Source organism: Rhinolophus sinicus, linkage group LG05 (genome assembly GCF_036562045.2).
Source record: "Rhinolophus sinicus isolate RSC01 linkage group LG05, ASM3656204v1, whole genome shotgun sequence".
NCBI lineage: Eukaryota > Metazoa > Chordata > Mammalia > Chiroptera > Rhinolophidae > Rhinolophus > Rhinolophus sinicus.
This window is the reverse complement of record NC_133755.1, coordinates 145918921-145936396: the sequence shown is the minus strand read 5'-3', so window position 1 is coordinate 145936396 and position 17476 is coordinate 145918921. Positions and strand designations below refer to the sequence as shown.

General features: G+C 35.8%; 1 protein-coding gene across 12 annotated transcripts in view; it reads left to right on the top strand.

The window, feature by feature from the left end:
• The window catches only part of FAM184A (family with sequence similarity 184 member A), a 99557-nt gene that overhangs the window by 73317 nt on the left and 8764 nt on the right, over nt 1–17476 (top strand). For 8 of the 12 annotated variants that reach the window (XM_019740985.2, XM_074333503.1, XM_019740982.2 and 5 more), the window contains 5 exons: nt 3785–3997; nt 6936–7089; nt 10494–10621; nt 12030–12214; nt 12660–12806. In XM_019740985.2, coding sequence (XP_019596544.1) covers nt 3785–3997; nt 6936–7089; nt 10494–10621; nt 12030–12214; nt 12660–12806 — 827 coding nt within the window. The remainder of the gene's footprint in view (nt 1–3784; nt 3998–6935; nt 7090–10493; nt 10622–12029; nt 12215–12659; nt 12807–17476) is intronic. The other 4 variants (XM_074333502.1, XM_019740983.2, XM_019740990.2 and 1 more) reach the window with 1 other exon arrangement.

Genomic DNA, 17476 nt, shown 5'->3' with positions numbered 1-17476 from the left:
CTATTTCTTATTCATTTATTCAACACATAAATGTCTTTCTATAATTCTGTTATAAACATATTGATCAGAGTTGCCCAAGTTAATGTAAAACTTTGTTCTCTTTTATTTTGAATTAGTGAAGTTTTATATTAACATGTTTCCATAAAGTATACTATACTCAGCATTTTACATTGCTTTGCTCATTATTTGTCTTTTAAAGTGCCATGTACTTTCCATGCTGAATAAAGGCTGTCAATTTAATGCAATTGTACTAATTTATTGATAAAAAGAACAAAATGTTTTGATGCTGCATTGCATGATAAAGGCTTTCTGCATATAATTCATGTTACTGTCTTGAGCATGAATCCAAAGATTTTAGATAGCCGTAATATTATTTTGGTGTGCTTTCAAAGTTAATATAAAATGTCTACATATATTTAAGTACTAAATTGCATGATAATGTCTTTTTGCACATACTTTACATTTTCTTGAGTATAGAGACAAAGATTAATCATATATCCTAAAATGAAAAATATTACATTGGAGTTCTTTCAAGGTAAAGTATATTATGATGTAAAATATTTATATTTTATTTAAGCTGGAGAGGTTTGAAAGTGTGCTAGACTTTAAATGTATAACTATTACATTACTGTGGTACTTCATGCATTTTAAATGTTATATTTCTTCATAAGTTTCATCCTTAACTAGTTCAAGTGTGAGTCAAATTATAGTCAAATTAACATAGGCGCTCTCTTTCTGATGCAGTGGACTTTTGAAGTAGGCATTGCAGAAAATAAGATACACTGCTATGAACTGATTAGCTACATACTAACCTAACTGTACACTTAATTGGTGGACAGGATCCAGGGCCATTGCTGGCCCATATGATGCCTGTATGCAAATCAGAAGTATGCCCACTTCCTTTGGGTGGACACAGTGCATACCAGGGCAGGCGGCTTGGTGAGCAGTTTGTTGGCTGGGTGGATTTTAGTCCTCATTTGGCCAGTGGCCAAGTAATAGCTTTGACTAGAATCATTTTTTGACATGTAGTATAGCATATATATAGGAGTGTTAGGAAAAGACTAACAAGTCACCTGAGACAAGGCAGCTAGTCACATGGTGGGTCTGGGACTAGAGTTGAACTGGGGAAGAGAGTGGGTAGGTTCTTTCTCTATTTAAGAACCAGCTGGCTGGGAAGAAAATGACTACCAGTTACATACCAGTGTTCACAAACACACATTTTTGTTGCCTTTTATAATTTATTTTTTCTTTCTGGGCTGTCCTTAGTATTCATTTCCTCTTGATTTTCTTTGCATAAAATTGTGAGAAGTTACATAGTATAATTTGCCTTGGTCTTCCGAATTGACAAGGATGGCCTTAGCTGTTGCTGTGACATTCTTCTGCCATTTTCACACTTGCAGGGTTTATTCGTTGATAAAGTATGAGTGCCACTGCCATTTAGAGGTGTAGGCATTGCCTGTTTCCTCCTTGGCTCTAATCATAGGAAATAACTTCTGAAACCTTAGGTCTGTTTAGAAATCAGTAAGTAGAAGTGACACTCTGTAGAGTCACTTCTTTGGAAATACATTAAGACAGATTGAACATCTGTGTCAGTTGTATCATTTCTCACCAGCGCTTGACTAGCTCCTTAAAGGCATGTGTAACCTTTACAACTCATCCTGATTTAGAGCTTTGTCCAAAACCCTTCCAGACCGCTAGTCATCCACCCTTAGCTCACTAGCCTGCGACTGTTTTCCTGCCACTTGCCTCTGACCTTTTCCTGTCTTCCATTCCTCCTTTCTTATTTCTCTTTCCTATTTTGCATCTCTGGTGACCCTTCACCCTTTCTCTTTCATTTCCAGTACCTTCCTTTGTGAGACATGTGAGGGAGTCTGTATCTGCCTTCCATCACTCCAATGAAAGTCTTTTCCCATTTACAAAACTCCCTTTAAAGTTTCCTCTTTCCATTGGCTTTGTTGGCCGTAGAAACTGTTTTACTTGTATATGAACACATACAATCTTAAGTTACTTTATGGAACGCATGTGTCAACTTTTTATCTCTGTCCCCTAAGTTCCCCTTAGATTCAGGTTCCTATTAAGAATATGGTTATCTAGTTTCAAGTTACAGTTTCCTGTATATGAGAAGAGAAATAGATTAAGCTAAATGGTCTCATCAAACATATATAGATGAACATATGTATATATACTCGTTTATACATTTACATGTGTTTTGTGTTTTTATTCTTTAAAAGAATTTAATTTTAAGTATTTTAAGACAGAAGCAATGCAGACACATTAAGGGTGATGTTGTGTGTTTTCAAAAGGAGTGACAAATCACTTTTCCATAGTGAGAGAAAAGCACCTGTCTTTATTTTAAGGCTATAACTAGAGGATTGTGATTTTTAAAAGGCTTGAAGGTTTGCAAGTCTTTGTTTGCAAGTCTTGTAATTAAATCAAAATTTAAAAAAATATATATTTCTTTAACACAGGAATCTAAATTATGAACTGATAAATCTTTTATAAAGAGTAGATTTTTAATCCTCAAATAATCTTCGCTAACATTTATCAAGTACTGACTACATGCCAGCGGCTGTTCTATGTGAATTCTGTGTAACACACTTCATTCTCACACAGCCAGGTGAGGTGTTGATACTAACAGATGACAGAGCTAGGATTTTAACTCAGAGGCCAGTCTTAACTACTCAACTGTCCTGCCTCAGTGTTGTCATGCAGCTGCCTGCCTGTCTGTCCCCTCGTGCCTACCCCTAAAAAGAAAGAAGAGTCTGTGAGACTATTCCTTTCAGGGGCATTGCTTCACCTTTATGCCATCTTCTTGTTTGGCCCCAAAGGATGGCTGGCTAGCCAAGGACCGGTAAGATTCCTCAAGAAAGGAGAACAACCTAAGACAGGCACAGTCGTGTGGGACCAGCAGGAGAACTCACAGGGTTGATAGAGGTGGGCATAGATCCCCACCTTCCCCTGTCTAAGGAGAGCTTCTGCCTGTGTGGCTGTATTCCTTCCCACAACCTGATTGGGAAGTGATTCTAGATGTGATAACATCAGTTCTCCATCTCAGTAAGTTTTCCAACATAAAGGTTTTGGTCCCTGGGGAGGTACAAACAACAATTATTTATACATCATGGGACTTTCGAAAGGCAAGGTGATTGGTTTGAACCAGTTTTCTGGTATGGTGTATGGGACTCACAGACTGTAGTAAAAACAATGCTGTTTCCTTGCATGTGCTTCAATAAAAGCCACAGGTTGGCCCGATTTGGGGCTCTCTCCTTTGAGGCTGTGAGACCCTTGGCCCCTGTTTCAGAACTTCCTTGATTTCTGTTTCTTTCTTAACCCTTCACCGCCCCTTCTCGTTCTCTCACTGCCCGTGTTGCACTGGATGCGACACCTCATAAATAAGCAGTTTAACTTTTCATACTATCTCCTTGAAGTGACTATAACTTACTAAATATGTTAGTTGTCTTCTGCTTTTATTTCATATTATGAATGCTTATTGCAATACAGCATAGTTTTTCGTTGTATTTCTAAATGTGGGCTGCAGTGTTCTTTAGAGTCTGCAAACAACAGCACTTAAACAGTCTATTTTTAGGCTAACTACTGAAAATACAATTAAAAATGATACCTAAAGATTAGATATCTATGGTATATTGTAAACATTTTAAGTGGACACTTTCTTAAGACACTTGTTTTGCCTGTAGTTAATGTCTTTGAAATGCTTTTTTTCTTAGACTGGCAATTTGTGACATGTACCTTGTATTTTTGCTTCATTGTGTACCGTTCCGTGGCACAGATTTCCTTGCTGAAGCAGAACCTGGAGATGCAGCTTTCCCAGTCTCAGACTTCTTTGCAGCAGCTGCAAGCCCAGTTTACACAAGAACGACAAAGACTTACACAAGAGCTTGAAGAATTAGAGGAACAACATCAACAAAGACATAAATCTTTAAAAGAAGCACATGTCCTTGCATTTCAAACTATGGAAGAAGAAAAGGAAAAGGAACAAAGAGTAAGTTTAATGTGACGTTTATTCAAATATAATCCAACAGCCTAATAATAATTAATCTTCAAATTCTTAAGAATTTATTTTTTTATTCCAAAAAATTATGTACAGCTTTATTTTAATGTGTTTTCTAGGATATTATTTCCTGGTCACAAGTGTTTAAACATATACATGTAGTTTACATATACATATAGCTTACACATAAACATATAGTACACACTATAGCAGACAAGTTAGACTAGGGCCAACATTTTAAATCTTTCCCATCATAATGCCAAGTTCATGATGAGACTAATATGTCATCTGGTTTACATGTAGTTATCAGTAATTAAATAAATTTAGCATGGTCTTACTGAGCTGTAACCACTAGAATCACTTAATACTATCTTGAACTTATAATACTGTCTTTCATCAAATTTTAAATGTTTCCCTCAGGCCAGACCTATAAAAGACACATGGATCCAAAGAATTTGTATAATTTTTTTTTTTTTTTTTTAAAGATTTTATTGGGGAAGGGGAACAGGACTTTATTGGGGAACAGTGTGCACTTCCAGGATTTTTCTCCAAGTCAAGTTGTTGTCCTTTCAATCTTAGTTGTGGAGGGTGCTGTTCAGCTTCAAGTTGTTGTTCTTTCAGTCTTAGTTGTGGAGGGCGCAGCTCAGCTCCAGGTCCAGTTGCCGTTGCTAGTTGCAGGGGGCACAGCCCACCATCCCTTGCAGGAGTCGAACCGGCAACCTTGTGGTTGAGAGGACACGCTCCAACCAACTGAGCCATCCGGGAGCTCAGCGGCAGCTCAGCTCAAGGTGCCATGTTCAATTTTAGTTGCAGGGGGCACAGCCCACCATCCCTTGCGGGAGTCGAACCAGCAACCTTGTGGTTGAGAGGACACGCTCCAACCAACTGAGCCATCCGGGAGCTCAGCGGCAGCTCAGCTCAAGGTGCCATGTTCAATTTTAGTTGCAGGGGGCACTGCCCACCATCCCTTGCGGGACTCGAGGGATTGAACTGGCAACCTTGTGATTGAGAGCCCACTGGCCCATGTGGGAATCGAACCGGCAGCCTTCGGAGTTAGGAACACGGAGCCCTAACCACCTGAGCCACCGGGCCGGCCCGAATTTGTATAATTTTTAACACAGATATTTTTCCCTCACTTTTTTTCTTATGTACAAAATTTACAATGAAATGAAATTGGAGACATTTTTAAATAGTGCAGTCCCCCATGTATAGCACCAAAAGCTATATGAAAAGTAGTGATACAAACATATCACACAGAAGAGATCAAATAGATAGAGAGTGTGTCAAAAAATGTATACACATTTTAAGAAAGGAAAAAACTATTAAAATTGTAATATGACTGACGCTAGCATTCATTTGATTAATGCCATCTTTTGAGCTAATGTCATACTACATATTGCTACCGTAATTCAATTCAACTTCAAAAAGTAATACATAGATAACATCTCTTAAAATGTGTACATTTTTTGGCTACCCCGATATATTGGATTAATCATATTATATGCCAGAATCTCCCCAGATTCTGGGGAGATTACTCAGTTCTGTGCTAAAATGTTAGTTTGCCATAGTCTTAATGTGATGAATTTTGGTATTGTTTATTTCTTTACACTATTTTTCACTTTCTCCTAAGGTAATTAAGATAATGATTGATAAAAAAATACAGTTTTACTAACAATAATTTTCAACATATGTAAGTCATTACAGATGTAGGTTGTTTCTTAATTCTTTATTTGGGTGCAGGCACTGTTTTAAGAAGTGGTATCTTATAAAGAAATTAAAACAACAAGAAAGTCCTATCCTTTTAAAAACAGTTAACTTGCCTATACAGTAAGTTGAAGTCTGTGGATCTGGTCAAGGAAATCCCTTTGGTTAAAAGTTAGGCCTGATTGCATTGCTAAATAATGTATTCATTGGCTACCATCTGTGAATTTTAAGAACATATAAGCTCTCATATCAGTACTTTCCTTGTCCACATTCAGTCTTTCAAAACTTTAATCATTTTTCAAAAGAAATCAGAGTCTGCAATTTTATTGTCTGTCATTAGGTAGCCAAGCGACCTAAGTAATGTTGTCTAAACTAGAAATCCTTTATTTTATCTGTATTCAAAGAAACCTATGCTTCTTTTCCCCAGAAATAAAACACTTTTAAAACAGTGAACATACTGTTTTAAAATACTAATGCTAATTTTTAAAAACAGCATTTTAGAGTAATGATTAAAGAAATGCATCCCTAGTTACAATATGGTACCTTTCTCAGAAACCTGTCATGTTATAGATCACAGTAAGAAAGCCCTTCCTGGCACAGTTCAGTCTCCAAACTTGAAGTACCCGGAGCTCTATTTTGTCCCTCCTGTGGCCCTATATCTTCTTAGTCTTAGCCACATGCAGTCTTGTTCTCTCTGGCCAGGTTTTCCAAACTAATCACACGAAAGGCTTTAGCTTACATTTGCAGCTACCACCTCTCAGAGCTCTTGCTTCTATTCATAAAACAGGAGCTAAGAATGACTGTAGAAAGTAGCTACAAAAGATAAGGGTGGAGCTGTGAAAGCCCTCACCTTTTTTGTCCTAATCAGGAGGAGACCTTTTCACATTTTCGCCCTCCTCCTCTCCTAAGTCTGAGACTGTGCACACAGAGGAATTATTCATTAATTTTAGGTGGTTTACACCCCTTGGCAGCTTTAGAAAATGACTATTTGAAAACTGCCTTCGGTCAAGGGTCCATACCCCAATTCAAACACCATACATTGAGTCAAACTGGTTTCACTAATTTATTTTCTAATGGTGATTATCTTATATCTAATTTTCCTGTAAATGAATTAAAAATGCCGTTTTCTTAAATAATAACTGAGTTTTAATAATTATTTTTTATTATGTTTGCATTTTCCTTCCTGTATGTTAACATAATAATCTAAATGTTTTTCCTTTTCTAGGCTCTTGAAAACCATTTACAACAAAAGCATTCTGCAGAGCTTCAGTCATTAAAAGATGCACACAGACAGTCAATGGAGGGCTTCCGGATAGAAATGGAACAGGAACTTCAGACTCTTCGCTTTGAATTAGAGGATGAAGGAAAGGCTATGCTTGGTATTTTGCATGGATTATAATCTTGTCATATTTATTCATATATCCTTCTACTTTAAAATTTAACATCAAATCACTACATTTTATTTTTAATTTTTAAAACAATATCTAAGTGTCCTACATATTTTATTTGAAGTTACCATATGAAGAGGAGAGTATGGTGGAATAGATTGGACAGAATGCAAACATTAAAAAAGTGAGATTCCTGTCAACTTTCTCTGTACTCTGGCTCTGTGAGCAACATTCATTGGTGCTTCCGTCTGTCATTAGCGGACTAAACAGAGTTGAGGACGTTGAGGCTTCCTATTATCTAGTGAGGAAAGGGAGAGAGGCATGGAGCCAATAGTCCTTAGACTAAGTAGTTATATTGGCTGAATTTTCCACTTAATGAGTTTGTTTTAATGAAAAAAGTCATGTTTAAGCCTGACTTTTTTTAAGGTACTTTTCAGATATTTTTTAATGGGATTTTTATCTTTGAGGTGTTCAAATAACTACTCTTTTTTTTAAAAAAGATGAGTTTTGAAGAAAAACGATATATGTTTAAAGGGTCTTTTTGTTTGTTTGTTTTTTAGTGTCTTTCAGTAACTTTTCATTTTTACCGTCTCGTTTTCCTTCTGTTTGATTTTTTTTGTTTTTTGTTTTTCCAAATTCTCCTAATATTTTTAATGACTCCTGGCAGCCATTAATCTGTTCTCCGTTTTTACGATTTTATCATTTTAAGAAAGTTATACATGGAATCATTCAATATGTAACCTTTGGGATTGGCTTTCTTTCACACACAGTAATTCTCTGGAGGTTGATCCAGGTTTATGTATCAATAGTTTGCCCCTTTTTATTGCTGAGTAATATTCCATGGTATTCACCTACCACATTTGTTGTCCCTCACCCATTGAAGGATTATCTGAGGTTTTCAGTTTTGTGTAAACTAGTTCTCATTTGCCTGGGACAAATGCCCAGGAGCTCGGTTACTGGGTCATAGAATAATTGTATATTTAGTTTTTTAAGTAACTGCCAAACTGTTTTCCAGAGTGGCTGTACCACTTTACGTCCCCACTAGCAATATATGAGTGACCCAGTTTTTTCACATCTTCCCCAGCATTTGATGTCATTATTTTGTATTTTAGCCATTCTGATAGGAATGTAGCGATATCTCATGGTGAATTTTATTTTGCATTTCCCTAATGGCTGATGATATTGACCATTTTTTTCATGTACTCATTTGCCATCTGTATATCTTCTAATTGGATTGTTTGTATTTTTGTTGTTGAAGTTTAAGAGTTCTTTAGATATTCTAGATACTAGTCCTTTGTCAGGATCTTTTCAGGCATACATTTTACCCCAATTATTCCATTGAAATTACTCTTCCTGAGGTCACCATTGAACTTTGAAACTCCAAATCCAAAAGTATTGTCACTAGCTCTCATCTGATTTGCCGTGTTTGTATCATTAGACCCCTTTGACCTTCTTGAATCTTTTTTCCCCTTGGTTTCCATGGGGAAAGAACTGTCCTCTGTTCTTCCCTTTCTGACCTCTGTTCTTCAATCTTCTGTTTCCCTGTGCATCCATAAAATATTGCTATTTCCCAGGATTCAGTCCCTAGCCTTCTGGTCTGTTTTTCAGTCTTCAGGCTTTTCCTGGTTATTGGATTCATATCCATGTCTTCAACTACCATCTATTGTGATAGTGACTCCAAATATGTATTTCAAGGTCATACTGCTTTTCTTGTGAATTAGATTTATATTTCTTACTGCATTTTAGACATTCTGACTGATACTCTGCATTTGAAATATGAACTCACTGTTTCCCTCATGGACAAAATGTGTTTCTATTCCTGTATCCACTTTGAATTAATGGTATCACTGTTTACCCAGTTGCCCACAAACCAGGAATCTGGAAGATGCATTTAATTTTTCTCTTTCACTTATACATTCTATTAGTTCCTCCTCTTAAATATTCCCTATATCTGTTTGATTTTCTTTAGTCTTTCTGCCATACTTAGTTTGTGGTCATATTATTTGTCACATGGATTATTACCATAACTTTCTCACTGGTTTCCCTTCCTATAGCCTATCCTCCAAACTCCAGTGAGGTTAATCTTTGTAAGAGTCAAATCTCACCATATAACTTCCCGACTTTAAATCCTTCAGTGATTCCCCATGTCCCTCATCACTACCTGTCAAGTTTTCCCACTGAAGTCCTTAATACCAGTGAGACTGAACTTATACCTTACATGGAGGTATCAGAAGGACCCTAAATTGACTAGCTACAAGCACATTTCTTTGAAGTAGCATGTTTTAGCTTTAAATTTTATATTTTACTCACTTATATATCTCCTGCATTAATATAAAAATAATGGCTTTCCCAAAATCAATTAAAATTCGTATTTCAGAAGACGATCATGTTTCACAAGTTCCCTCAGGCATACTACAACACATAGCTGAGTTTGAGAACCATGAACCCAAACATAAAGTAAAATACATTTTATACTAAAACTTTCTTAGATTGGGCTCCATTTTCTTTCTAGTACATGCTCTGTGGGCTTCTGCCACACTAAACTTCTTATAAAGTCTGCCAGATAGATCAGATTCTTTCTGTTTTTGCGTATGTTATCTCTTCTTCTTGAATGCTTTTCTCTTCTCCACTTGGAGAACCCTACTAGTCTTTTAAACTAGTTAGTGTGATAATTCCTTTGTGGTAGCAACCTCAGTTTCCCTCTCTTAGGAAATTTGGGTGTGTCCACTATTGTGCTTTCGTTATAACTAATACTCATGTCTGATGTCTCTCTTAATTCCCTGGCAAGATGCTTTCACCTCTATCCTGTGCAGTTACAAGGATAGGGTCATATTTTATTCTCCTTTAGTATTGTACCTAACATTCAATAAATGTGGATTATATGAAATAACTAACCTCAAATTCAAATGAAGTAACCTCAAATTCAAATGAATTAACCTCAAATTCAAATGAATTCCAAAACACTAAAAGCATTCACCAGCCAGTGGTTAACATCTTTTAGGGATATTGTGGAAGAATTCTTACCTGGATGAGAAGTTGCCTCCAAAATATGTGTTATGGTACCATTCAACTCGGAAATGTTATTATTCTCATAGTGCATCTCCATTAGCGCCTTGATTGCAAACTGAAAACATGTATAGAAATATATTGATCTATTGGAAAAGCTGAAAATTTTCTTATTCTCATTAAAGCTAGGTGACCTCAAAATTTATAATATTCTATGATAGTCTGCTGATAGTATTTCAAGTGGTATACACAATTCTGTGAGATTTTAATGGGCGTATACAAGTGTCCTAATTTAGAAAATGATATTTTGTGACTTTTATAATATTTATCTAAATATTGATAATATTTTAAAAATATGCTAAACTCTTTTTTTTCCTCTTGGATTCTAGCTTCATTACGCTCAGAACTAAACCATCAACATGCAGCTGCAATTGACTTGTTACGGCATAATCATCATCAAGAATTGGCAGCTGCCAGTTTGGAATTAGAGAGAAGCATAGACATCAGCAGAAGACAGGTAGAGAAGAAGCACATTCTGTTCTGTCCTTAAACGTGAAGAGATTTGAATGTTCACAATTTTCTGAAAAATATTTGTAACAACTAGTATTTTCACTAGTTATTATTTACTATCTGTGTTAAAGAGTTTTATTTTTAAAGGGAAATAGGTAATTTAACTTTTAAATATTGGTCATAAAATTACATTTTCCTTTATGAACATTTTTAATTGAATATTTTGAAATATACTTACATCTTGAAAAAGTCAATAATCAAATATAAATAGTACAAAGAATGAAGACAGAGTACTTACTATAAAATAACATGGTCAACTAGAACTTTCCATGATGTTCTATATCTGTGCTGTCTACTACGGTAGTCACTAGCCACGTGGGCCAAATATGTCTCCTGTGACTGAGGACCTGAATTTTCAATTTTACTTAATTTATTTAAACTTGAATTTAAAACAGCCATATTAGATAACATGACTATAGAATTAGCAGATTCTCAAGAAGGAAAAAGGTAGCTTATATTTCCATATCACTCTAGCACAACTGCTATTTATGCTTTTTAAATTTTGTTCTTTGGCCAAGTGTACTTCACTTGATTAGATAATTTGTAATTTTGAATGTATGTAAGTCTGGATGTGTGGATTTTTAGACATTTAGTGCAATGAAAACTATTATTAGTTTACTTATGCCTTTTACTTTGTTAATATTCAACTAGGTTAAATGATCAGCCCAAATTTTATTTTCATTACCAGGAAGTTTTAAATGAGCTACCTTATAGAAGGAAGTTATGTCTTCTTCAAGTAGGCTGACGTTGAAATTGACAATGTCTAGGCCTATAGAACTTGTAGAAAATAGTGACTTCTAAGAAAATGGAAGGGAGCTTAACTTTCAGAAAAGATAACTGCTAGACCAGCACTAAGCTGACAAAGTCTACCGTCTAAGCCATGGTGCGTGTGTGTGTGTGTGTGTGTGTGTGTGTGTGTGTGTGTGTGTGTGTGTTAGGATGACTTCCATAGACGTGGGTCTTTTTAGATTGAAGGACAAGGGTACCAGCCATTTGCCACAAGACCATGTACTTCTTGAGTATGTGAGAGCCCCTCAGCTCTGTCATTGATTATAAATTATCCTTGGACACATCATCTTTTGGGTATTGGTTTCCTCATCTGTAAAATGAGGGAGATGTGTTTTTATAGCCTTTTGGGCCTTCTAGCTCTGACATTATTGAAGCCGTATCCATATAAACACTTCTTATGCATATGGAAAGAGAAGAGGCTTTGAGGTTTTCTCATTTCAGCAGTTTGCTTTAGAACAGTGTCAGATTTGTTATATTCGACATTCCAATATGTCATTTTCTTTCCCTCAGATAAACACAGAAAGCCAATATGTAGAAACTTTTAAAGAATTATTTATATTTTGCAGAGTAAGGAGCATATGAACAGAATAACAGATCTCCAAGAGGAATTAAGGCACAGAGAGCATCACATTTCTGACTTGGATAAGGAGGTACAGCACCTTCATGAAAATATAAGTGCCCTAACCAAAGAACTGGAATTTAAGGGGAAAGAAATTCTCAGAATACGAAGTGAATCTAACCAACAAATGAGGTATGCCATTAATTACAACAAAAGGAATTTGCTGTGTTATCTGAGAGACTGTTATGATGGTACTTAGCAATACATGTCTATTTTGATGACTAGACTGCCTTCTAGTACAATAGTGAAGACCACTTTTGACTTTATTTGTTGACTATGTTATAATCTAGAACATAGATGAAATGTTTGTATTTTGAATGATGTATATGCATTCATTCACTTTGGAAATTGTATAAAATTAACTAAAATCTTTTTAAAATGTTATTTTAAAAAGCATTAAAGGAAACAACTTTAACAAGCTAGATGATTAGAGCAAAGTAACTTACTTTAAGCTGTTTCCATTAATTTTCTATATATTATATTATACCTAAAACCATTTCTAATCTGGTAGAATATAGAAAGTTTTGAAAGCTTGACTTCAGAATAACATTTTCTTAACTAAAAATAAATTAAACAGGTTACATGAACAAGATTTAAACAAGAGACTTGAAAAAGAGTTGGATATCATGACAGCAGACCACCTCAGAGAGAAAAATATCATGCGGGCAGATTTTAATAAGACTAATGAGCTACTCAAGGAAATAAATGCAGCTTTACAAATGTCGTAAGTCACATTATATTAAAGAAAATTCATATGCGGATAATACACTCAGGAGCACTGTGTCTAACCTCAGATTAGCTACTCTTTTGAACTAATTAAATGATACTTTAAAAAGAAAACCTAAGTGCATATTACAGATGGTGACTGTAATCTGATATATTCTTTAATTAGGATAAGTCAGTTGATTGATTGTTTTATCGGCTATTACTGCTACAGTTCTACCAGGACAAATACTTCTCTAACGACTCTCCCTCAGGATTGTGAACTGTCATGACATGGTGAACACTCAGAAGATGTCCATTATATAATGTGAAGTAAAAAGAGCATATTGTGACCAGCAGGTCACACTAATAAGACACATTTTCCAAAATACAAAAGATCTTAAAAAACAAATTTTAATGATAGTGGTTCTCTCTAGGGAGTGGATTAGGGAGGTATTGGGCATCGTGAAAAGCAGAGACTTCCTTTTTATTTTATATACTCTACCTAGATATTGTTTGAATTTCTGTAACGAGCATTTGTTTTATGATTTTAAAAAACAATAAAGGTGTAATATCACCAATAAGTTTACTTCTCATACATTTTAACTCTAATATTGTTAAAACCGCAATTTCTGATGGTTGCTTAATGTTTTTAAAAAGCACCTCTCTTTCCTACACACTTAATTATAAACTGCTGGAATGAATGTAACTGGAATTCACTTCATTTCTGTGGCCCAAACCCTGGTCCAACTTAAGTTATTTCAGAATTAAACTACTCTAAGCTGCTACAGGTGGTTTTATTCAGTCTCTCCTCTTCCAATCAATTAAAAAAGCTCCATAAATATATATAATTGTCTCCACATACTTCAGTAAAGTCAAAATAGTGACTAATCCCATTACCCTCAGCCTTAAACTCTTAGCTCCAGTATTTCTCCAGCCCTGTCCATAGCCACCCTTCTTCCCTGTCTGTTGCATTTGTGTCCACCACACTAACCTTGGTTTCCTTCTAAGATTCTCCTGTATTGTCACCTACAATCTAGAACAGAGGTGTCCAAACTTTTTTCAACGTTTTTCACCAAGGGCCATATGCGGTAAAATACACAAACAGCCGGGCCACTCACTCGAGGTGAAGTACGTATTGCCTCACCTGGTTTATTTAAGTAAACTAAATATGTTTTTGGAATTTGCTGCGGGCCAATTAACAATGGATCATGGGCCACAGTTGGCCCGTGGGCCTCAGTTTGGACACCCCTGATCTAGAATAACCTCCTATGTCATTACTTCCTAATTAGCTTTTCCCGATCTAAAAATCATCTCTTCACATTTCACCCATTTAACCAGTTAGGCCTCACAGTAAATAACGTTACATGTGTAACACATATACCCACATTCACTTAAGCTGGAACAAAAAAATAGACCCCGAGTCTTTAGCATTTACTTCAGTGGCCGCTGAGGTGAGGTGCTCTAATGGACGTACACAGAATTTTCACATTAGTAAGCACTCAATGAATGTTTGTTTCATGAGTGAATTTTTTGAGGATTCTCTATATTTACCACTTCATGAAATTACCTTGGAAATAGTGAGGAGATTCATGAGATCATTTCCCCAGTCACAGTGATTTTTGTTGTTTGCTATTATTGGAGGTAATTTTAAAATCCTTCTGAGCCACAGTAAGAGCTCAGATACATCCCTGGTAGAAGAGCTCATAACCTCAGGCATTTTGCAAAAGTGAGTTACCCTAAACCCCAGTGTCTTGGCTTTCCTTTCTCCTGGCCTCAGTGTTATTCATCAGACAGAGGCCGAAATTTTGGCACCCGCCTGCCCCCGCCCCCTTCATGCTCTAGAAAAACGTGCTCACAAGAAGAAGAACCTCTGTCTGTTCTGTGTCTTTAGGAATGTCCTGTCTCCTTAGGAATGTTAATTTACAAAGAGTAAAGGTTTATGTGTCTGTTTTCACTTTATTCTGTTTTGGTATATGGTTTTGTACATTATGGATTTTCAGTAGATAGTAAATAGCAATGTAGTTTTTCTATATTATGACCATAATTTAGTAAGTAAAGAATTATTTAATTCTTTAGTCAAATATTTTATCACTTTTCTAGATCTACCATTTGTTTTATGATTCAACTAGATTCATGCTAACCAATCATATTTCTTTTTTTCACCAGAAACCTGCTGCCATCGTATAATTAGCCTCTAGCTTTAGGTGTTTAGTCTTTTGGTCAAAAACACACAAATATACTTTAGACCAGCACTGCCCAGTGGGTTTCTCTGTGGTAATGAAGTTGTCCTGGAGCCAAGGGATCTGCTCTGTCTAGTGCAGTAGCTACTGGGCCACAATGAATGCTGAGCACTTGAAACGCAACCAGTGAGATCAAGGAATTGAATTTTTAACTTCATTTGATTTTAATTAATTTGAATGTAAATACCCATCTGTTGGCCAGTCACTACCGTGTTGGGAAACACTGTTGTAGACTATTGGGGATTTCTGACCCACGTTCTTAGATGCAGCCCGCTTCGATCTGCTCAATGGTTTGAATGTAGGCAAAAGTGGTGGATGAGTAGGCAGAGTCCATTCCAGTTTTAGGAGCTGCAGGAGCAGCATTTGAACTATTCCTAGCCTTTTCAAACAACTAAGGGTGCACTGTTGAAGTTCCTAATCAACTTCATGCTGGCTTTAAAGTTTAAAAATCAGAAAACTCCTGTGGATTCTTGAAAGTAGGTGGTAGAGGAGGGACCAGCCTGCCAGGCTGAAGCCTGGAGCCAAGGGACCTCCGCAGCAGCTGGAAGCTTCTTGCTTCTGTTCCTGCCCCTAACCCTTTTGGACTCCAGGGAAGAGGGGACAACAGATTTAAAGGATGGAAAAGCACCCTCTAAACATTGTAGAAATTGTGGTTAAGAGTTCTGTATCTCTTGTGGAATGATTACTAGAAATCCTCTTCTTTAGTGCTGGGTATTAAAGTCTTAGATTTTCAGACAGTGTATAGAAGTATTTTTATTTTCTTGAGTGATATAGTGTCTTAGTAAAATACCTGTACTAATAAAAATCTCATGGTTTTTGTTTATTTTAGAAACAAATGAGAGAATGGGCTGTTTTAAAGAACTTTGTTTTAGCTAAATGTAACATACACTAGAACTTGGGCAGATCTTTACTATGCCAAAAAGGTGATTCAGAGACGATTGATTGTTTAGGTCTCACTGTACTGAAGCAGAAGGATAATTTCTTCTTGGGGAAATACGGAGTTTCTGTACGTGGTCTTTAAGTAGGTCAGTGATCCCTAATTGCAAAGAAGCACCACCCCACCAGAATTATTCTTTAAAAGCTATTTGATTTCTTTTATTTGAAATACTCTAATAGTTTTTTGTTGTTGTCATTTGATTTTTAAATTACCATTTAGGTTATTTTCATAAACTTTGTGAAGGATGTAGTAGTCCTATTATCACAAGTCATCTGTGTCTAAAAGTTATGGGAAAAGAAAAGTTTGACATTAAACTGGTCCAATAACTAAATTTCTTTTCTTTCAGGATGTAGAGAAAGGTGGTATGATAGAGTTCTTTCATCTTTATACAATTGAAACTCTAAAACGTGGGCCTAATAATACTGTTGTTTGGCTCGAAACTCCCAGTGTACTGATTTTTTGGTCAATTATTTATTTTAGAAAACATCATGGGAGGACTATCAACTTGGAAACTTTTTAAAATACAGTTTTATACAGCTTTTTAGGCATTGGTATTTTAGGTTTGTGTTGTCCATGAACCATAGACATTGACCTATATATTTTCAGAGTCAGAAAAATCAGGGCATGTCTGCCTGGGAAGAATCAAACAGTGACTGTAATTGGTAATTTTCTATGTTCTACTTCTGTCTGGTCTCTCTCTTTTCATTACTTTTAATAGGAATCAATATTTAGAGTAAAAGGCATATGTATTTGTGTGGGTCCCGCAAGGCAGTGTGTTTTGTAGGCTTTAATCATTCCTATACAACCTTTGGGAATTTGGTCATTTCTGGCTATCTATGATATTATTTTCTTAATGTCTTTAATTAACTCATTTTAACTTAAAAATTAACAGGAAAACTCAGTTATCTCTACAGTAAAACCATTGTCACTAATGAAAAATTGTCTCCATTACTCTAAATAGAGGCTGACTATAATTATATAAATGTAAGTTCTGTGAAAATAAAACAATGTTGCTAGATTCTAGTTGGCCTTGATGTTCACTGCCTACCGGAGTGTTGTGAAATAGAGTAAGATGCATATGTTATGAAGGCTATTTAAGATATAAAGAACCAAACGGACTTTCTCCTTGTTATGATAAGATTAAAAGATCAAACTAAAAATCATGTATCTCCAGTCATTCACACCTGGCCTTTGGGAAGTAGTGCTGGCTTACAATGCTGCACTGAGGCAACTGAAGAAAGGTAAAATGTTGAGTAGTGTTGGGTTGAAATGGATATGGGGATAGTACCAAGTGTTCTTCCTATTAGAATTTCAAAAGACTAATAATTCTGGAAATATATTTGCAAGTTAACTCTATATCGTATTACCTACTTGTTCTCTCCTTTAATGCTTTCCCATTTGTGTTTATGTGGATTCTGTTTCTCTGATTTATTCAATTATTTTTCCCTTTAATATCCACATATCTTTCATGAAATTTTCTTGGTGATGTAAAGATGTTTTGTGGAGAAGATT